The sequence below is a fragment of the Cheilinus undulatus genome, linkage group 1 (genome assembly GCF_018320785.1).
Source record: "Cheilinus undulatus linkage group 1, ASM1832078v1, whole genome shotgun sequence".
In the NCBI taxonomy this organism is placed as follows: domain Eukaryota; kingdom Metazoa; phylum Chordata; class Actinopteri; order Labriformes; family Labridae; genus Cheilinus; species Cheilinus undulatus.
Window position 1 is genome coordinate 2,656,705 of NC_054865.1, and position 22,931 is coordinate 2,679,635.

The 22,931-nt window shown below is 39.7% G+C and overlaps 1 protein-coding gene across 2 annotated transcripts in view; it reads left to right on the forward strand.

Annotated features, from left to right (window-relative positions):
- Nucleotides 1-22,931, forward strand: part of ano1a (anoctamin 1, calcium activated chloride channel a) — a 162,019-nt gene that overhangs the window by 74,590 nt on the left and 64,498 nt on the right. For both annotated transcript variants that reach the window (XM_041791662.1, XM_041792415.1), the window contains exons 4-9: nt 433-531; nt 2,334-2,485; nt 9,799-9,853; nt 13,545-13,596; nt 16,496-16,551; nt 17,560-17,601. In XM_041791662.1, the coding sequence (XP_041647596.1) occupies nt 433-531; nt 2,334-2,485; nt 9,799-9,853; nt 13,545-13,596; nt 16,496-16,551; nt 17,560-17,601 (456 nt within the window). The remainder of the gene's footprint in view (nt 1-432; nt 532-2,333; nt 2,486-9,798; nt 9,854-13,544; nt 13,597-16,495; nt 16,552-17,559; nt 17,602-22,931) is intronic.

Below are 22,931 nucleotides of genomic sequence, written 5' to 3' on the forward strand. Positions count from 1 at the left end.
CGGTTTGTTACCAAAGGACCAAACAAACCGTAATGACGTAATGTTTGACACACTGTAAGTCGACTGGTTTGAGTTGGTTGTCATATATTTTTGTATCCAGACGGGTCAGTGTGACGAGCTGAAGGGTGTGAAGTGAGTCTGGCAGTGTTGGAGTGGTTTACATAACAGCAGAGGCTGCAGGAACAATCAAATGCAGCAATAAAGAAGTGAATTTATGCTGAAGTGGATGCAGCGGGACTTTACTTGACAGTGGCGCTTCAGACTCAGCACTAAACCAACATAAAGCTCTGCCAACTGAAAGCTTGTTACCATCTGTCAAAAACACATGTAGTATTGATAGCATTTATTCATACAGTTTTGAAAAGCTGGGAATGGTCCTGTTATTGTTCTTCAGAAACACTATTAAAACTACTTTTCTTGGTTGTTTTTCAGAGTAAGATCACTGGAATTGGCTTCTTGAAGATCCATGCTCCTTGGAACGTTTTGTGTCGAGAGGCTGAGTTCATGAAGCTAAAGATGCCAACCAAGAAGGTACTCCACCCATGAGTCAACCATCCTGCTGTCTATGACCTAACTTTTATTTGCACAGAAAGGAAATGTATTTACCCAGCGTGATAAATTACATTCATATAATGTTTTCAACTCCCCATTGAGACCATGCTGTGGGCAAATTAAGCAGAAATCCAATTATCTCATAACATGCATGAATAATCAATGAACATTCATCATGTGCCATCATGTGCCATTATAATCCATTTAGTAGTAAAACCTAGAGTTACAGTAGCAACAGAAATCTGGACTGCGATTGTCTCTACTATCTTTTTCAGACCTCAGCAGTTGTGATTAAGGCCAAGTCAGAGCATGACACTGTCATTATAAGACACTGAAATATATTTATAATCCACAGTATCCTTGGGTTACTTTAAAGTAATTCTGAGTGGTTTTAAGTTCACTGTTTTGGACATTTCTGAAAGTGTCCTACAGGGGTCTATACGTGGTACTGTTGTACTCAAGACCACACTATCCAAGACCAAGCGTTGCCCAAGACCAGAGTGCACCAGGACCAAGACAAGACCAAGACTCTTGAGGGTTGAGACTGAGTCAAGACCAAGATCAAGACAACTCGCGACTGAGACAAGACAAGACCATAAAAATCAATTTTAATAAAGCATGACGAGGTTGAACAGTTAAAGAGCGTTCTCTCTTAATTTTTGTTTTCTTTTTAATACATTTGACAGATAAAACAAGGTGTCTTAAACTCTTTCAAAGCACAACATGCAAAAATCTCAAATCTTAACAAATTTGTTGAAATACCTCTATGTAAAAATTAAATCCTTGTATGTATTTAAAAGCCACTGACAAGTCTGGAATTATTTTAAATATCTGAAAATGAGATGTTTCTCTAGATTAGTCAGGTGAATGAGGCCTAAAGTGTTCAGCTTCTGACTAGAAATAAGATGGACTGATGTCTGAGTTTTTGCAGGTGTAATTATTTCTTGTTGAATAGCAGATCAGCGCTGGTCTCAATCAGACTTGATGGAAAAATCCAAGTCCGGCCAGTCCAAGACCGAGACAAGACCGAGTATTTTTAGTCACATTTATGATTTCAGTCAAGTTTTTATTGACAAAACCTTAGAAACATTTTGGTCAGTGACAGTTCCTTCTATTTTAGTGTGTAGTTTTAGTGACAACAATCATTTTTTCACTTTTCATGTAAGTTTGATTTTTTTATATTAAATACTGATTAAAACATTAAAACTAACTTTCACATAGGTATTAAAATGTGTTAAAAACAGGTGGAAAAATTACAAGACTATTTTACTCAAGCAAAAGTAAAAGTACTGGTCTATAAATCTTTTCAAGTTAAAGTAGAAATATCCACTTTAAAGTTTACTTGAAGTACTGATTAGCTACTCAGGAGTAATCTTTCCTTTTTGGCAATAACAAGAGAACAGATCTCCAACCAGGTTGTTCAGATAAATTCACACCTCCATGATAAAGTAAAATATACAGCTAAATTGACAGTGTATTGACAGTCATATAGTTAAATGTAACACTTTAAAAGATACCATATTTGTCCACACTATATAAAATTAAACTTCACTTTTGTCTGTCAAACCCGCTGCACATTTTGAAAATCTGTGGCAACCTGGGTCTCCAAAGGTGAGCCCAAAGAAGAGAGAAAGAATATGCACTATGTGTCTTTTAGGAATGCCAAAAGTCTACTCTAACTCAGTAGACAACTTCACTCATGGTGCAAATGTGTCTCACAACTTGAAACAAAAATCTATTACAAACATGACTAACCCACCCAATCTATAAAATCTCTGCAGGTCTACGAAGTGAAACAAGGCAGTAACGTGGTGGAGAAGATCCGACTGTTCATTCACAAAGTCACGGCTCCTCTTCATCCTAAAGTTGATGCCAACAGGCCTCAGAGTATCAAACCACTGTCTCACCCTTTCTCCAGAGAGAAGCAGCATCTGTAAGTCAATCTTCTGCTGAGTCTCACCTCCAATTTCCACATACAGCGACCGCGCCACGATCCGCCAGCGAATTGTACTGCGGAGCAAATCACTCTCTCTCTAGTCTATCAGAGCATTTCCACAGCTGGCGCCCTAGACTGGCGCCTGGAGTGCCACTCCGCTACGCTTTGTTCAAGATACGCTGCAGATCTATTTTCAGCGTTGACCGCTTCCAAACCGTGTCAATACCCGTTGATCAGAAAGCTCCAAACAGGAAGTCACAAGCATAGAATGTCTGGTTCTTTCAAAATACAACACAATGCACAGACTCCCGATCGTAAATCATCACTATGTCAACAATACGTTTCATCCTGCAGCGAGAGCAAAGGGTCACTGAGAGGTCAGTGGGTCACAGAGCTACAACGGTGCCATTGATGAGGAAAAGTTAACTTTTGAGGACATTTAGCCAAAGAATTTTACATAAAACCACAGATCCTTTAAACAAACATTAACCTTTTAACTTCCTAATGTACTCAATGGAGGAAGCAATGATATCATGGACTGGAAAGGATGATAAATTAACACGAAAAGTTAAATAAGCCGCTGTTGACATACTATTCCTGTGTGAACTTACTGTTCTGCTGCGATCTCTGCCATGATCAGGGCTGGCTGCTTGACATGGCACTCTCGACTTGCTTCCAGTGGGCGAGGTCACTCACCCCTGGTTGGAGGTAAAAATGCGGTGCTTCGTGTCCTATGTGGAAATTGTGGGTCAGAAGTCAAGATGATGTTTTTACCTTTGAACCTGCAGACAGAATGTTTGTGTGGACTCCAGTTATTTAAACTGAACTAATCAAACCCCAGCTTGTTAGATTTGTTACATAAACTTAGCACAAAAAGTAAGTACATTTGTGTTTGGTACATTATTTCTTTGTTGTAACAATGCTTCTTGGCAATGAATCTTATAGCCCTTCTGGTACCCCCAGGTGCTTCCAATCAGGTGCCTGATTCTCATCACCTGGGGGTACCAGAAGCTCAAAACAAGGGTCAATAGCAATAGCAAAATAAGCTGTTTGGCATTGGCAGAGAAGATTTGGCTAATTTTTTATGGGTGCAACCCACAGACTCAGCTCTGCTGCTCATCCCACAAATGCATGTTCCATCACTTAAAAGGGAACTAAACAGGCTTTCCAACAATATAAGATTTATTACCAAGAAGCATTGTTACAACAAAGAAATAATGTACCAAACACAAATTTACTTACTTTTGGTGCTAATTTTAGATGTTAATACATCATCAGCATAAGGGTCCAAGAACTTTTTTGTGTAGAATTGGAGCATTTGGGAGCACCAGGTATTAAACTTTAAATAAATTCATATAAATTGAAATTGTTATCACAATCTGCCCCTAAAATCAGTATACCTCTTTAATGTCACCACTTGTTCACTGTTCTGGCACCTTCCTATCACAAAGAAGGAAAGATGAATTTCATGTATTTCTTACCTAATCAGGCCTTCTTCCTAATTTCGTGATATTTAATCTCTGAGCTTTTTAGAACTAGAAGAGGAAGCTTTAGCCAGGGACTTGCATGATTGAGGCAGCATGGAGAAATAACAACCACAGAGGTGTAAATTGGAATAAAAATCACACAACAAGCCCATCAAAGAGTCTGACTGGAGCGTGGCAGGAAGGCTGAAGCGTGACGCTCTCCTGCAGCATGCAGCCAAAGCCTCCATCCCTCTGCTTTCTCTCCCAGGAGGAAGCTACCACAGCGAGCCTGAATCACAAACATGATGCACATTTTCTCCTCACTGTGATTCGGGGGTTTTAGAATAGCCTGATGAAGAATTTGGACTGATTAAATAGAGACAGAAGTCATGCCCCTCTGTTTCCTGCTCAGCCATTTAAGTAAATCCACTTTGAAAGGTGGTGATCAGAGCAGGAGAAAGTCTGAGTATAAACGTCAGCCTACTGGGATGTATGGAGGAGAGAGTGGGAAGCAGGCAACTATATTTACAGCTCTGACTAACAGCAAGCCGGAGATCTCCCTCCACATCTTCTCCATCTCTTAATCTTGATCTATTTTCAAAACACTGCAGACCAGATCCAAGAGGTAAAGCCTGGTTATCACAGAGTCCTTCATGCAACAGCTACTTCACCTGCCTTAGACAGACATGATGTTCAATGGTTTTTCATTAAAGCTACATTTGATTCAGCTGTTTAACTCTGTGAAGAACTATGAAGATCCCCAGAGCTGGCCCTTAGATTTACCCCCAAATAAAACATTTGATTGCAGATTAATGGGTCGGTCAGAAGAGAATAACATCATTAACCTTTTCAGAAAGATCAGTGAGACTGACCAGCCCGCCCTCTCACCTTCATCACATGCTCTCAGTCTTTTTTCTTTCAGTGGGATTAGAACGTGTTTGGAAAACATACAACCACTCTCATGTCAACTTGTCTCACAAAATATTTATACTAAATCAATGTGAAAAAAAATGTTATGGAATTAACTATGCTGCTCTTGCCAATGGCAACTTCTTAAATCGATACATTGCTCAATTAGGAATTTAAATTGGTCTCCAAAGGCTAACAACGCTTTTGTCCTTCAGTCTTGCTTGGGCAACAATTTTTCTTGCATTACTGTATGTCTGCTGCTTTTGACAAAGAGTAAATAAAATGTGCCACTATTACTATCACAATAGATTTCCCACATCAGTTTGACTGTATAGTCAGTGTAGGTGAAGGCTAAACCAAGCTGGTCCATGAGGAAGAGAAAAACAATGATAACAAAGCATGGACAGAGGCAGGAAAGCATGCAGATGTCAGGATGTGTCCAAGTGTTACTGTGTCATAATGACACAGTCTGTGCATGCATATGTGACCAAAGTTGGTAAAAACTTCTGCAAGTCGTCCAAGGTCATTTTTGAGTTTTTTACACATTATGAAAATGTAGATTCCATGCTTAGATACCGTGAACAATAGGGCCACATTTACATAAAGTCCACCCAAACCAAGCTTCTGAATCGGACTGGTGACGCTCATCAACATATTCCCATAGGAAATCCGCCTTCATCAAACTTTCACTGTTGAGTGATCCTGAAGTTGTCCCAAGTCTGTTGATAATTCTTGCTGCTTCTTCATTGTCTCTTCTACTTTTCTTCACTGCAGGGTGCATCTTGAGGCTTGTTGATAAAGGTGATAACTAGAAACAGCCGCATTTATGTGCTGGGTGAGGGGTGGCTTTTGAGCCATGCTGTGTTTGTTATTGTCCATCTCAATGGGCGAAACTGGGGACAATGGCGGACTGAGTGGCCAATTATCACCCAGCAGTTTCGCTTTCCCCTTCCCTCAATCTCCTCGTAGCAACTCCGGAAACAGGGCATTTTAAAATACAAAATTAACGTTTTTAAATATCACATTTGTGTTACTTTTTTCATCAAATGAGTAGTTTAAATGTCGGACTTGCATAAAATGAGAAAAACACAAAAAATGATCATTTTGAAGAAAACGACTTTGTATCCATTTTTCTCAACCACCGGAATGCCGACTTGCAGGAACTTTATCTGGCTTCAGTCACATATTTACAGAATCAGAGATTGCTTTGTTTTTTGCTTTTGCTCCTGTTTGTTGTCGTTTTAGAACCAAGAAGGTTCAGATCTGGTTTGAGCTTCACTGCAGTCTAAACGTGATTCTGTCTGATAAATGTGTTTTTCCCTTAAATCTTGTCTGGGGCAGCTTTAAGCTCAGATTATTGTGACAGTAAAGCTGCTTTGGTATCATTATACTCACATGAGTCTGCACTAGGGCTGAACAATATTGAAAAAATGACATTGCCATATTCCTCACTATGTAAATATTAGTGCTGTCTATTGATTAAATAGAATAATCAAGTTAATCACATCACTATGCTGGGATTAATCATGATCTTTTGACGGTGTAATAAATGTAGCTCAGGCCAGCTGCTCCACTTTAGCTGCCTTTTTAGCTGTCATACAGTTCACGGATTCTTGTGACAGTAGTTCTCGTAGGTGTTCTGTGGTACGGGTCATCCGAGGTGACCTGGATAATGTCTTGAAGCCCCTTGTCATCAACGATGGCGATGGTCTGCAGTCTCTTGTGACCCATTAGCGATCGCATTAGTTAGCTTGTTAATGCGTTTATATTAACAGGCCTATTAAAAATATAATAGAGACTTTGCATTAATAAAAACGAGCGCTCTGACAGCTCTCTGCTGAAATCCAGCGTCATGCCAACAGGAAAGAGAAAAAAGGACGATTCAGGGAAAAACCAACAGTTTCATGTTTTTGTACATTCGTGCTGATATACAGAGTATGTACTGATCCACAGTATGTGAAATATCCAACCCACCTGTTTGCCTGTCAACCTGTCTAAAATAGACCAAACCTGACTACTCTAATGAATTACTTTGAAGTGTGTTATTCCAACAGTGGTGATTATAACCTTTGATTCATCTACGCTCAAAAAAAAAAATCTGGCCACTTCTGTCAGTTTTACATTTTTCAATTGAATTTCCACCCAATGGAGTTAAATAATTCTAACTTGAGCCAATAAATTCCTCTTCTGTGATGAAACTAGTGAAAACTTTGATGAATAGACAATGAGAATTTAAGTAAAAATAGCTCAGAGAATTGACCTAATTGGGTTAAAATATTATAATAAATGGACTTGAATGGACTTGTAGAATAGACATTCACCTTTCAATCTGCAGGTCACACCTATCGACATCAGTATTAGATAATCCCATTGGCAGGATCCATCCAGTGCAGGGGTTGAGTGTTTATACCAAGGACTGCAGGACCAGGGGTCAAACCAAAGACCTTCTGAACACAAGACAATCCTGCCTGCTGAGCCTCAGTCACCATTGCTCAGTGCTGGGCCGTAAACTGGTATTAGAGCAACATTTCTGCCACAAAATGGATTTTTTGCCTCACCGTCATCACCAGTTTAAATGCATGTGTGTGTACTGCACACATCACATGTCACCATTGGTGTAGCAGAGTGATATGTGACAAACAACAGCTCAGTCTGAGCAATAACAGCAACATACTGCCAGTGTCTTGCTGAGCCCCCGTTGCAGTGAACCCTTGATATCCTGTAATCTAAACCACTGAGATTTCAAGTCACCAGGTAGGAAAAAGGAGGAAAAGTGGATAAGTGTTCAGGTGAAAATACTCTGTTTTGGTTAAACCTGCTGACCAGGAAAAGAAACGTGCTGCCACCAACTTACTGAACCTTTATGAAACCCAGTCTCATTTGTTTCATTTGAATTCCCTCTAAACCAGAAGAACTCACACTGGTTTTATTTATTTGTCAGAAATAAAAGTTGAAAATATGCAGAATTGGCTACATCAAGTAAATGTGTCCTTATATTACTGATGACAGCATATAACAAACCCTGCTGATCACATAACCTCCTTGGCGGAGGTAATAATGCTTTATGTGAATGTACTAATGAATGAATGGGCTATGTTCTTATTAGAGAAGAAATAGTTTGATAAGGAAAAAAAGCCTGGACTGCTGGAGATATTCATCTATGTACATAAGTTTTCAATTCATGATTTTTATAAGGCCACAGTTTTTATGTTTTTTTTTTTCTTTTCAAAAATAAAACATTTAAAGGGGACATATTATGCAAAAATCACTTTTTCAGGCTTTTCTAACACAAATATGTCCTCCTGGCCTGTCCACAATCCCCTCAAGTACCAGAAAAACCCATTCTAGTCTGAGCTCAAAGATACTGAATGCTGCAAAAATCTGCTGAGAGCATATCATGGTAAACTCAAGCCACAACAGATGGAGATACTGACCTTAATGTAACATTACTGAATAATACCACAATGTAGAGTCAAACTTTAGACTTCTAGAAGTTAACTCCTCTGTTCTCAGCAGCTGAACACCAAACAACAGATCTCATCATCACACATGGACATAAAGAAGTCAAGTCTCTGCTGAGAGCTCAGCAGTAAGGCACAGACACATCTAATGGTGTTTCACTGTTCTGATGTGAGTAAGGTGGACACATCTGCCCTGCTCAAGAGAAAAAGCAGGTAATTACTTAAAAAATGTCTGCTATTATTTATCATATTTTTACTTTCAAACTGAAAAATGTAGTCCAAATGTAAAATAAATGCTGACAGTAAGAAATGACTGAGAACTTTTAAGGTGTACTAAGAGGACTTAACCATCTCTTCATTCTTCAGATCATAGAAGAGCTACAGATTTAATCTATAACCATTTTTTTCTTCCTAAACAAAGGAGAGCCACAGTCTAATAATGCTTTCAGCTTCTATTCTGATACTCTACAGAGCTCATTCACTAACCTCTGCTCTCCTGTCACACACCAGCCTCTGCTGCTCTGTCTCCTCCTCCTCCTCATGATGCAGCTGTACATTCACCAGCATCAGACAATCTCCTACAGGGACTGCAGAGTCTTTGACAATTTTGCAGCATCTTGATTGACTGTTATTTAAATTTGGCGTTTATTCACAATTCCAGTTGATCGTTTTAGTAAGTTTCGTTTTTTCTTACTTTCACTTTCAAGCAAGAGCTGCGTGGGGATGAGAGCGGATCTTTAGGAGACGTGATCGGACCAGTCAGCAGTCAATAGTGCAGCTGTGGTGCCGGTTCATGGCAGATATAATAGCCTGAATAAAAGAATAAATCATTCTGGCCCAAAAGTGCGTCGGCACACCGGTATGCCAGATAGTGAGTCCATCCCTGCAGAGTTGTCTGAGTGTCTCCATTGTAAACAAATCCAGCATGGCGAGGGGGGCGGCTCTCTGCATTAGCGGTGTGCATGGCTAGCGAGTGGTGTGGACTATATAAGAATCCACGAACTTCCTGTAACTCCATTCATGTCGACAGTAGGAGAAAATAACTTCAGTTTTATCTGACATGATCTGAAAGCTGAACCTGTCGTTCAAAAGTCTCTGTCCTTTATCCATTGCTGCTCACTTGTACCGCATCATGACGGCGCCGCTTCCTGGTCTGGCAAACTACGGGATGGGTCGAGGGTCATACAGAACACGCATGCGTTAATCATGAGACAAAAAATTTAGCGGTGTTAAAAGTAATTTGAGTTAACATGATATGAACGCGTTAACTTTCACAGCCCTAATATATATATAAATAATATTGCACCTGCTGGCATAGTAATATGGGATTTAACAATACATTGTTCAGCTGTAAACAGAACCATGAATCTTTACCTATTCAAGTATTTTTTCTCTTCAAAAAGAGAGGGTCAGCATCAGTCAGATGTCTTTGTATTTAAACTTAATCCTCACCTGTGCTTTTCTTTGTTGCCAGATTCGATCTTTCTGACCGTGACAAATTCTTCGACAGCAAGACCAGGAGCTCAATAGTGAGTATTTCTCATTTTTACCCAGGAAACATTTAGTTTGTATCTGAAGTATTTTGAAGTCTTTCTCCTGTTTGACTGGTGGTCACGGTAGTGGCTGTTTCACCTTCAGCCCTAATGCTTAGTTTGTTTATTCTTGGTTCTATTCTGAATGGGATCTTCACTTACACATGAATACATGCTGTTTTAAAGAACTCTAAGTAGCAACTGAGCTCATTACGTCATTAAGAATGCTTCAATTAGGTGATAAATCAACTGAAAAGTAGGGACGTTTTCACAGCTGTAATCATGCAGTGAGTCTTCTCTCCACAACCAGAGGAGTCGTCCCTTCTGGTTATGAAAGTACATTACGGCCCCTGTCATGAGATGGCCATGATAATAACATAACCTCTTTTATCAAATGTAATTGTATAGAAAGACTTTGTGAACAGCCAGTCTTATTTTTATAAAGCAAAGAATTTCAGAGCGATGATAAAGAAACATGCTGAATAAAGCAATGCAGGTTGTTTTTAACACATGCAAACCATTAAAAAAATCTAGTTAACAACATCTTTGAGATTTTAGGGTCACATTTGACACAGAATGGTGGTTAAACTGTGAGTAAACATAAGGCTACCCATACCCTGTATATGATCCTGTAGACCTGTTATATGACAGGATGTTTCAGCTGTTAGTCAGGTTGAATGTGGAGAGAGGAAGGCCTGCAGGAGATAGAAGAAGCCAGCTGCTTAAACTGTGTGCTCGCAGGCTGGAACCAATCAGCTCCTTTGAGTGGCCTGTGCTCTCAGGCCGTCAATCATTCAGTCAGCAAAAGCAGAGATAAACTCACCCACAGGCCAGCACACGGTGAGATCTGAAACACATGCATGGAGAAGATTACTACACATGCATACATAGAGAGTATTTAAAGCAGCTCAAGGCTCTGAGATGTTTGATTGTTAAAGAGAACATGAACAGCTTAAAAACTGAAATATGCTGATTCTAAGGTTGTAAAAACAGAAAGGTCTAAAGAAATGACTGTAGCTTAGTAGGTAGAGTCGATCATCTCTACCTACTGGGTTTGATCTTCTGCAGGTCACCAAGACACCTTACCCCAGATAGTTCCCATTGCTGTTTCAGTGGCATGGGAATGAATATGAATAGAATTATTGATACTGATCAGTGTTAACATCAGTCCAGTAACTGTGACCTGCAGTGTGTACGAGCTTTCAAAAAAGAATCAGCATGCTGCATCACAATAAAACTTAGGACATGGAGCATGGAACAGGGACAGGTCAAACCTGTCAGAGACATCAGAGGAAGTGAGGCTGCCTTGAGATTCAGACAACCTTTGGAGGTAAGACACAACTGACTTTATCTACTGTAGAAGAAATACTACCACTTTATAATTCCAGCAGGAAACCTAAAACCAATCACAAATGTTGAATTACTACATGGATTTTAGTAATGATGAGACTCACAATAAAACATAAAAATGGATGTGTACCATTTGAGTTTGATTAAACTTTTGCACTGTTATAAAACCACTTGTATTTCTATGTTTCACCACATTTTTTATATAATTCCTTCAGAAAGCCTAGAAAAATCACAAATATTGAATGTCTAAATGAATCTTAGCTTCTCACAGTAAAAATGAAAATTGTTATAAATAGGGGTGCACGATAACTATCGGACCGATAGTTATCGGGCCGATAACAGGAAATTATTACATCATTCTTATCGGTCCAATATCAGTACGACGAGCCCTGATAACGTATATATTTTTGTCAGCACAGCAGTTCTGGCATTTTTCTTTCTCAGGAGACTACACATTCTGAAACAGCAGGTGGCGCCGCAGTACACGACCTGCTATTAAAGCACCAAAGAAGAAGAGAAAGTAGCAGCCCCTGTGCTAAAATGCTAACAACACGGTAGCGTTATTCAGTATTTACGAGGAGGATAACACGACCGTGTGTGTAGAATTCGCCCTGCAAAGGTCGCAAAGAGTAGAAAGATGTCTCCGACGGATCTTAAAAGTCACTTAAGAGTCATCATCCTAATGACGTTAAAACGAAGCGGCAGCAGCCACTAGCCTCAGCCGCAGGCATTGAAAACTGCAGAAAGTTTGCCAGAGCCAAAAGGCGCAACGTTATAATAACAAAATCAGTCTGACAGTCTCCTGATCCACCGCTACTTTCATAGACGTGTACCTGCCTGCTCTGTTTGATCTGGTTTCATTCAGTCTGATCGACGTTATGAACAGAAGTTCGCCACAGACCATGGTGTACTTTACATTCTTAACCTATCTCTGATATGACTTATGTCAGTGCATATTTTTAATCTTTATGTCAAACATCAGCTTGCTGTAATTCTGGCTTAAGTAAAAAAAAACAAAAAAAAAACAGACCCCCAAATATCTCCATTTGTTAAGCATAACAGCCTGTTATCATTTGGTTTCATGGGGGAAAACCTATGTCAGTTGTTTGTGTATGTTTTACTAGGTACACAAATGTATAACTAAGAAAAGTGAACTATAATAACAGTTATAAAGTCAGAATGGTTCTTTGTTTTTTGAAAAACATGAGTGATATTAGTTAAAATGAGTTATAAATATCTTTGCTCACTACATATTAACCCCCTCTTACCCCTAGATGTGCATAAACACATCAAATAAACTTCTTTTGTTAAATCAACAATTGAAAAAATATATCGGTTATTTTCGGTTATCGGCCATCAGAAGTAGGAAATTATCGGTTATCGGTATCGGTTCAGAAAAAAAGTTATTGTGCATCACTAGTTATAAACCACATAAGTACAAAGGAACTATTTTAAGGTTGTAAGTCTGACTTAAAACCACGTTTTTTTTTTTTTTACCAATCATTCCTTCATAATGTCGATAAATTGTTAACATCTACCACTGGACTACTTTTTATTTTGTTTGCAAACCTTTGACACCGCCTAACTACACTAACCGTTAACCTACATTTTAAAAAGTTATTGGTCAAGAAAATTCCTCCAGTATCACTTGCTAGATGAACAGTGGATGTCTAAATATACTTCATTTAAGGGCATATGATCAAATGTGGTGCCTTCATTTTTGGTACTAAAATCTCAGTAATTGCTACAAATCCTACACAAACAAAAACTACTATGACATTTAGCATTTCATGAGCTTGGTTGGTTATAATGTTAGGACTGTGTGGGATGTAAAACTACATTTCACAAGTTTTGGAGGAAACAGGAAGTTTGAGACGATCTTGGCCACTTCTGATTGGTCCGATGCTGTGGTGTTTTATCTGTGATGTTGACTGATCTCCAATGATGGACTGAGAAAGATCATATTGGTTCTACTGTACCATTGGAGGGAGGGGCTAAACACAGCGCTGCATCATACATGTGCGGCTGTATTCACACACTGACACCCACTCAGTCCTGTGCGGCGCCTGAATAATTACTGGCTAATGTGATTGTCTTCTCATTACTGGCGAAGCTTTTCTATCATTGCTGTCAGCTCGTTGTTGAGTTCTAATCAATAAACCTGTGGTTTTACTCTGAGCTGATCAGCAGCCTCTCTGTGGACAGGTGAACCTCTCTCCCTTTACACAGATTAACCCGTTTGATTCCACTAGCCTCACACCCTCTGCTTTATGCTCATATTTTAAAGACTGCATGTGCTTAGCATAATGAAATTTTAATGTTTTTTTTTAATCTCCAGGTCTATGAGGTACTCAAGAGGACGAGATGCACCAGAGCAAAGTACTCCATGGGTAAGACCTCCACCTCTCTCCTGTGTTCAAGGCGTAAATCAATTTGACTTTTCCTAATAATTACCCCAGAGAAGAGGTGTGATTATCTCTGCCATGTGTCAGACCTTAGCTACTTGTACTTTTCTGCCATCCACACAGTGAAGTGTTGGCTGAAAGTGGCTGCTAGCCGGTGAGATTATTCGGCCCTGGCTGAGTTCGACAGTCTCTTGAGTGTTATGTAATTGTCAGATGAAGAATATATATAGGAAATATGTTCAGGTTTGTTTTTGAGGAACTGTGAGAGAAACCAAGTCAGTAAGAGCATACACAGGAGCAGTTCATTACATAAACTCAGGCAGTATGAACAGTAAATAGAACGATAAACATATGCACACCTTTTCACATGCTGACTCATGCTAGCCTGACGTTATAAAAGACAAATAACAAGTTCATATGGAGGTGCTATCACTGTTTTTTAATATTTTGGACATAATTAATCCATGCATTCTTGTTGTGTTTGAACTTATACACGCTCCTGAAGAGAGCTTTGATTAGTCCCTGTCTGACTGTCCAAACTCATGCATGTTTGCATGAGCCAGGCCTGGCTCATCTCATTAACTGATTTGTGGGCCTGAGACCATTTTAACCCAACATCTTCTAGATTGGCTATTGTATTTAAAGCTTTAACCTACAGTACAGGAATGAGGATGGCCTAGCAGTTAGGTCACACCCCATGTATGGAGTCTTCAAAATGTGTGGCATAGATTCAATTCCAACCTACGGCTCCTTTGCTCCATATGATTCTTTCTCTGATTTCCTAAACCATCCACTGTCCTGTCCTCTCGAAATAAAGACAAAGGCCAGAAAAGAATAAAAATAACAATTCTTAGTTGAGTGAAAGACAGAAATCTGCTCAGATTAGATTTAAATAAGTTAAACACAGATACCTGAGCTATTGTTTTTTTGTTGTTATCAATAAGCAGAGCAGTGAGGATGATGAGCAGATTCAGAGTGCTTTATGTATGCAGGAGCCTTTTGGAGATCATCAGTCTGTTAACAGACCACAGACTGCAGTGTTGGTCACACATGCTAAACTAAGTTAAAAGGACTTGAGCTTGCATAGTCACTTTTCTAGTCATCTGACTACTCAAAACACTTTAACACCACAGGTTGACTCCACCATCCTGTTGCTAGGCCACATCCTGATCCCGCAGTGTTTTTTTTTAGCCACCCGATCCCGCCCGCAGCAAAGTTCAAACTGCCTGCTCCTGTGAGATTTAAGTTGGGTCCCAATGCAGCCCTCTAGATCAAACCCATGACCTTCTGATTGTGAGATGACCAACCACAAAATAATGATCAGTTGAAGGCTTTGTTTTTTGTCTGTCCACCTACATGCACAATTGACCCCCACCCGGCCCCTCGGTGGGGGCAGGGTAACTGTACCATGCCTGTGAAAGCTGACAGGTCCATTAGAGATGAGCAGAGGATGAATGTACAGAAAACACAAGAGTTTTTAGACAAGATAATGTTCAGAGTTTCACACTCTAAAAAATGATATGCTGGCTCAACGTAAAAAAAAATTAAGGTAACAATTTGCATGGATCTTTTTAAGTTATTTCAACTTGGCCATCATTGCTTAAATGCCACAACACTTCTCTATTACTTTAGTACAAACATGATTTGCTTTGTACTCTACAAGCTTAATTAAGTTGAACCAACTTAATTTTAATTGTGTTTTCTGAAGTGTGACGCCATTAGTGAGGGGGTCAATGTTGCAGACCACCCTGTTTGTATGCCACTGTATCTGTGGTTGAGAATAACAACTACTAACTTGAGAAACAACAACTATTCTTGTTCTTTGGTTTTACCTGCAGACCACAATACAACATTACAGATGCATACTGCCACCTACTGACCGTACTCTAGGACTTTTACATTAAAATGCATAAATTTTAAACCAGATTTACTCAGTAACCTAAATTTTTTTAGTCATGAATGTAAAACGGCCCAGCCATGCAGCTTTTGCTGGTCGAACCTTTAACACTACAACAATTTTAAGGAAAAGGAAAAGAGTTTAGTGTGGTGTAAAAACAATTTCTTGCCGAGTGTTGATAGTTAATAGCTGATGTGAATAAAACAAGGCAAAATTGTACTCACCAAGCCATAAAGTTTAGTAAAGTTCTGTGCAAAATCGTGTTTCTCCCTCTTCTTTCTGTGCTTCCCTCCATTTCTTGTGACAGGCGTGGTGTCACAGCAAAAAACTGTCCAGGCACGTCAGCCTTGTACTCAGATTTTAAAGAATGCTTACAGGATTTTTAAGCTGTACTAACTGAATACACTTTTATGTTAAGTTAAGGCAGAAATGTCTGTTGAAAATCGATATGTAACTGAGTTAAGATGGTTTTCTTTATTTTAATGTAGACCAACTTGATAAAGTAAGTTATCAGCTGATTACAATGTGTTCATGTAACAAACTTAATTTTTTTATGCAGAAAAAGCTCTTGATTTTAAGCTGTACTTACTAACCCCAAGAATCATTTTTTAGAGTGCACCAACAAATAAACTGTTTATCTTAGATGTTGACAGCTTGTCTTCATGAGCTGAATTCTGTTTCAGTGTTGGTTTCATGTTCCCAGATCTCATAAATGACTGTGGTGGGTGTGTTCTAATGACAGGAATGACAACAATGATAGAAGTAATGAGGCTTTAAATTATAAGAAACCCCAGTTAGCCTCTAAGGTTTGTCTTCTAACCTCTAATGTTTAAATAAATACTCCAGTCATTCCTTGGTTTATATCTCTGGGTGTGTTTTTAATCCACAGCTCTTCTGCTGAGTTTTTCTTTGCTGTGTGTGACTCTGTGATTGTGTGTATGTTTCTCTCTGGCTGAATCTTAATCTGTTGAATATTCCTTCTTTCAGGGATCACCAGCCTGCTTGCTAATGGTGTCTATACGTCCGCTTATCCCCTGCATGATGTGAGTATCAGCATCCCACTCCATCACACCTCACTGGTCTGAGAACAGCTGATAAATCACTGTTTTTGTTCCCAAAGGGAATTATTACATCTCAATTAGTCTCGGATGTGCAAATCCACAGAGCACCTGCTGTATGTTGACTATGATTTATGTCAAACCAATCTCTCTGTGACTAGAATTAATCTCGAACACTTGAGATGATTTAAAGAAATGATTCCACCCTACTGCTGGTCCAGACTTGGAGTGTGGCTGCTGTGTAACAGCTGTTTAATGGATTGACTTGCTTGTTGGTGTGCATACAAATAAGCCGGCCCTTTCAAGCTGCATGTCTGATGAAAGAGTTTGCTATGGAGAATCACTATCCTCATTCAAACGCATACATACCCACTTATCATTATCATTATCTATAGACCACCAAAGAAGCAAACTGAGGTTAAGTGTCTTGCCCAAGGACACATCAAACATGTGACTGCAGGAGCTGGGGATCAAACCCACAACCCTTTGATTGCAGGACATCCAACTCTACCTGCTGAGCAACATTTATGTCCAAAGTGGAAGAAATGTCACACAGAGGAGAAGCACAGCTAGAGCTGTGCAACCCTAAGCCTGGTTTCATATTTATAGGGACAGACTGATCTGATATGAACAGTGTGCTGTCAGTCTGACTTTTCTTGGCTCAGCTGAACAATGAAGCAGTTCAGTTGTAGCGGGATTAATTGAGGTGCACATTGGTATTTATTTTGTCTTCTGGTGTTTTAGCACAATATTAGATTTTTGCTGATATAAGATACGCCAATGTTTCCAAAGCCATTTTAGCCGATACCACTATCGAAACTGTTTTATATTCTGTACACCTTTTTTAATTGTGTTTTCTGTCAAAGAGAGGCTGAGTTAAGCAGAGCAGAGATAGGAGTAGGGACATTGACAGTCTGGTCCTCCAGCTATACTTGATCTGATAATATCGTATGTCCCTAGTTTTTAATGTGTTAATGTGTTTGTATGTCACAGGGAGACATCGAGGGAGTAAATGCTGAGCCTAATGACAGGAAGGTAAGTCCTGTGAGACATCACCACACTTTTTTTCTGATATAAATACCCAGCTAATTTTTCTATGAAGCATGACAACACTGGAAAAAAGCAAAGAAATTGTCTTTTCATGGTCCATTTAGTGAAAAGAAGTCTGGATTTACTCTGCTGTTTTAAGTGTTTGTACCAATTTGAAAATGTAACTGGCCCTTTGTCAAGCCCCACCCACCTTGGTAAGACGAGGTTTAAAAAGCTTGTGGTCATAAAGCTATTTCCAAGTTGAAACCATAAAAATAATCCCTTGATTTCTCTAACTTTTACTGATATCTGATAGATTTGGTTCTGAGACTTGGCCTCATAAAGTTTACAACTAAGGGCTTCAAGTAAGAGGTGAATCTAAATGAAATGAAGCAGATGATGGGGAGCGTTAGATTTACTCATTACTGTCATTAAAAGTGTTACTTTGTCACATACTGTAAAAAAAAAAACATCAGAGAATTTTTATGTCACCAAACATTCAAACCATTCTGTGACTCCTGTTGTTGACGTTGTCCTGACAGCATGTAGACAACTCTTCCTTTGACTCTGTCAACTTCACTGTCACTCTACACAGAAGCAAATCTACAGAAGTGCAGATGGTGAGGCTACATGGGGGTCCTTACTGTACCAGGGTCTGTGAAGCTGGTGGGTCCAATCTGTTGGAAGTGGGCTCCTTGCAGGAATGTGTCAATAATGCCTCAAAAAGGCCTCCTTGACATGACGCCTTTACATTATTTAAGGAGTGATACCATCTGGTATAGTTTGTATACCCTCAAATGTGCCAAACCATCTCTGTCACTGAGTTAAAAAGAGACAGCCCAGAATTACGAAGGATCCTGAACCTATCATCTGCTCTGGGTTTCTCTGATCAAACTTTTTGTGTGATATTTAAGTTGTTATCGTGACTAAATGGCTGCTTAGTGACAGCATTAACTCCCTGCTGCAGAAGTGGAGATATCTGTTAACTCTGCACTTGTATATGTGTGATGCTGTGGTGCATTTCTGAAAATGAGGCTCACACAAAAGCCACTGTATAATTTGAACACTAGTGAAAAATGCCTTAATAACACATTTGGGTGTATGATTGACAGTATATATAATACTGTATATACACACACCTGTCTGTCTGCATGACACAGAGTTAACAAACCAAAGAGCCCAAGGGCCCAATGTAATATCTTGCACTGGGCCCGTAATTACTACCTTTACACCTCTGATTCTAGTATACAGCCTATGTGTCATTGTGCAGAACCCACACTTGCACAGGGAGAACATGCAAACACCACACAGAAAGGCCCTGACCAGGAAGCGAACCAGGGACCTTCTTACTGGGAGGCAACAGCACTAAACCCTGCACTGCCGTGCAGCCCCACGCTAGGATATATGCATCAATATATATGTGTGAGTTTGTCGTTTCCAGATGAGCCCGATGTCATTAACAGGAGTTCTTTTGTCACTTTTAAAGCATCTTTACACACAGACAGAGGTGGATAGGGACGCTCTCTCTCAAGGCATTTATTATACAAGTGCACTCATTACACATCCCCCCTCTTCATGCTAATTAAAGCAGAGCTGTGCCTTGTCTTTAATACCCCTGCATATGGGGTGGCTTTATTACTGCCCATTCTTAACTTGGACCTTACAAGATAGACAATTGAGCAAAGTGAGAGGACAAAGCAAACATGTGTGCATTTGTTTTTTTTATTCTGTGAAATCTCCCTGTGCTAAACTTTGCTCACTTCTTGAGGAATTATCATTATCTTGGAAAAACCATCGCTCATTGTGACACAATGGAATAAAATTAAATATATAGATTGAGAACCACTGTCTTAAACTTTGACTTTCCTCCCCAACAAAGATGATATTCCTTTGGAGGAGTTTTTATTCAGTTTGTTTGAGGTGTTTTGTTCTCATCCTTATACAGCACAACAACACAACATTTACAAGTGAGTCAAACACGTCATATCATTTGTTCTGATGAGACAGAGGACCGTGCTAACATGACGGCTCTTTCATGTGTCAGAGGGTTTTGTTCCAACTGTATAAGAATGCGATAGAACAGAGGAGCTGGAGCTGAATCTAAAGTCTCCTCCTCGGCTAACACTCTCCATAATTATATGGTAGGCTGTGTGTCACTAAGGCAACAGCCCAATAATCCCCCTCCCCACTGTTGTTCTCTACCAAGCTGCAGCCTAGAGTCTCCTCTATAACTCACTGAGATTTCACAATATCCATGTAGAAGAAATGTTGTTCCTCCTGGGCTACAGTAATGGGAATGTAGCGATTCCAGGTTGTAAATGAGGTGTTAGTCCTCTCTCTGGGGCTCAGTGCTATGATGGGCAGTCTGAATGCTCCTCTGGGGCCGCCCCCCTGATTTAAAACCTTTACTTCACATCCTCCAGTGTGCTGCTCTGCCCGTGACCAGTGTGATTGTGTTTGTCAGTGTTTGATTTATGTGTCGTACGCCTGCGAGGGAAATGACCAGAGCAGCGAGCCAGTGAGCTATTTGATGATAATTGTTCAGGCCAGACCGTACAGCTCTGATTTGCAAATGTGTTTGACCACAAGGCAATACATCACACTGAGGAATGTTCACAAACACAGACATGCATCTGAGCAGCTGTGTTGTTCCATCTGTCAATAACAGCTCCAAAAGAGTTCCAGGATACACAGTGCTTTATCCAGTGTATCATCATTTATCATGTAGCTTCCAGAAAAAGTAAGGTGCAAATGTAAACCTAGTGCAGAGTGTGTTAGCATGCACTGCAGGTGCCTGTCCTATTTTCGGTGTGCTTTACAACACTCCAGCCATCGCTTGGTACTGGACTTGGTGATGTGAGGCTTGCAAGCAGCTGCTCGGACATGGAAACTCATTCATGAAGCTCCTGCTGCAATTTTAGGCCCCGTTTACACGACAACGTTTTGTTTCGTTTTCCCTTTTCGTTTCCTCAAAGTTCCACGTTCAGACAGCAACGTTTTCAAAATGATCTCCGTTCACACAAGACTGGGGTAAACACCAAAAATAATGAAGTATACATAACAGGCCAGTAGATGGCGCCTATCGCCTTCAGGCTGCCCTTCAGTGATATATGGGTCGAGTCAGAATCTGCTGTAGGCACGAAATATGTCTCCGCTGATCGAAGTGATGGTGAAGTAAATCAATACTTTGTTGGAGAAGTACAGTTAAATTCAAAAGAGTGAGGAGCATGAACAGTACACTGGTGTTGGCCATCTTTGTTTTGTTTTTGGCTTCCCGTCTGCGCATGCATTATAAGCTACTTGCGCATGGATATTTACTGTAGCCGCAGTGTACATGTCCGTTTTCAGAAAGTGCCAGTTTCCCTGTTTACACGGAGATGGGGGTGTTTTCAAAAACTTCCACTCTGGAGCACGTTTCCAAAAAGCTCAAATTTTTAGGCACCAAAATGCTGTTGCCATGTAAACGGACAGCCAAAACACTACGAAACTTTTTCGTTTTCACTCAAAAACGTTGTCATGTATCTATAATAGGAAATAAAAAACAAGCTGAAAGATATTATAACAGCTTGAATCAATGGACTGTACTCACTCTTCAACTATGGTTTAAAGTTTTGAGGAAGTTACAAATAAAGAAAAAGGTCAGAGTCTTGAATTGGATAGCATATGATCCTGAATTTGAACCTGCTAGATTGGATGGGGGCTTTAAACAGTGGGTCAGGAGAGGTATCACATCCTTTTGTTCCCTCATCTCAAACAATAAATTTCAGAGTTATGAGTTCATTTCAGACACATTTGGACTGGGGAAGCAGGACTTCCACAGATACCTACAAGTCAGAGATTATTATAATAAAAAATTACAAATCATGGAGGAGAAGGAATACAATTTAATTTCTATATTTCATGAGGCATATAAAAAGAAAGATAATAAAAAGTTGGCCTCTAGAATATATGGAAGTATACAAGCCTCTAAAAATCACTCTACGTTATCCATTAAACAAAAATGGGAGAAGGAATCAGGGATACAAATATCAGAAGAGACCTGAATAGAAATATGTGAGACACAAGCGACCACCGCAAATTCAAGATCTTTAAGAGAGTTTGGCTGGAAGAATGTAGTGAGATTTTTCATAACCCCTAAATTAACAGCACTGCAAACAGGCACACAGAGCCGAGGCCTCTGCTGGAGGCAGTGTGGAACCCCTATGGCTAACCACTTTCATGTTTTTTGGGCCTGCCCCAAAATCCAATTATTTTGGAGGGAGGTGTCAACCGAGATAAATAAAATAATTGGGGTGGATTTAGATTTTTCTTTTGTTATTTTATATCTTGGTAAATTCCGGAAACAGTCCTTCATAAGGACAGGTACCTATTGAAGATCCTTTTGGCAAGTGCCAGGAAAGCTATAACTAGAAGGTGGTTGCAACCAGGCCTCCCAACATTGGTCCAGTGGTACGGGCTCATTAAAGAAATTTACAGTATGGAGAGACTTACTTTTGTTTTAAGACTTCAGTTGGAAAAGTGTGTGGAACGCTGGGAAAAATGGATCAGGTATATGCACATTGTATAGTGAGACTTTATGTTAAGATGTATGTGTACGTATGTATGTATGAGTAACAGAACATTTTGATTTTAACTGTATCACCCATGATGAACTAATGTTCTTTGTTCTTGTAAATAAAAAGTTAAAAAAAGAGATGGGGGTGTTTTCAAAAACTTCCACTCTGGAGCCCGTTTCCAAAAAGCTCAAATTTTTAGGCACCAAAATGCTGTTGCCATGTAAACGGACAGTCAAAACACTACGAAACTTTTTTGTTCTCACTCAAAAACGTTGTCATGTAAACGGGGCCTCAGTCTTTACATCCATGCCAGTGGAAGTTCAGAACTCTTCAGATATGGAATCAGTAGTGTTGGTGACTTTTACGCATCTTGCACTTGGCAGTCATTGACCCAGCTCTATGGTTTTACATTGTCTTCCTTTTAGTGTTTTTCCTCATGTATTGTTCCTTAACTCTTCCACTTTCTAATTATATCACTTATAGTTGGCTGTGATATCCAGCAGGGATATCTTACTGTCTCATTGTAAAGGTGGCATCTGTCACAGCAATGACCCGTTCAAGATTACAGATGTTTGAACATGGAAACTGCATGCTTGATGTTAAACCTGTGGAACACGTCTGATTGAAACACCTGAATTCAATAGTAAGCAGGTTTAGCCAAATACTTTTGTCCACATAGTTTAAGTACAGTACTGTGCAGAAGTTTTAGGCATATAGAGCGCTAATGGTTCTTCACAGGTCCTGATGTTCCACAACCCCGGGCTGAAGAGAGGAGGGAGA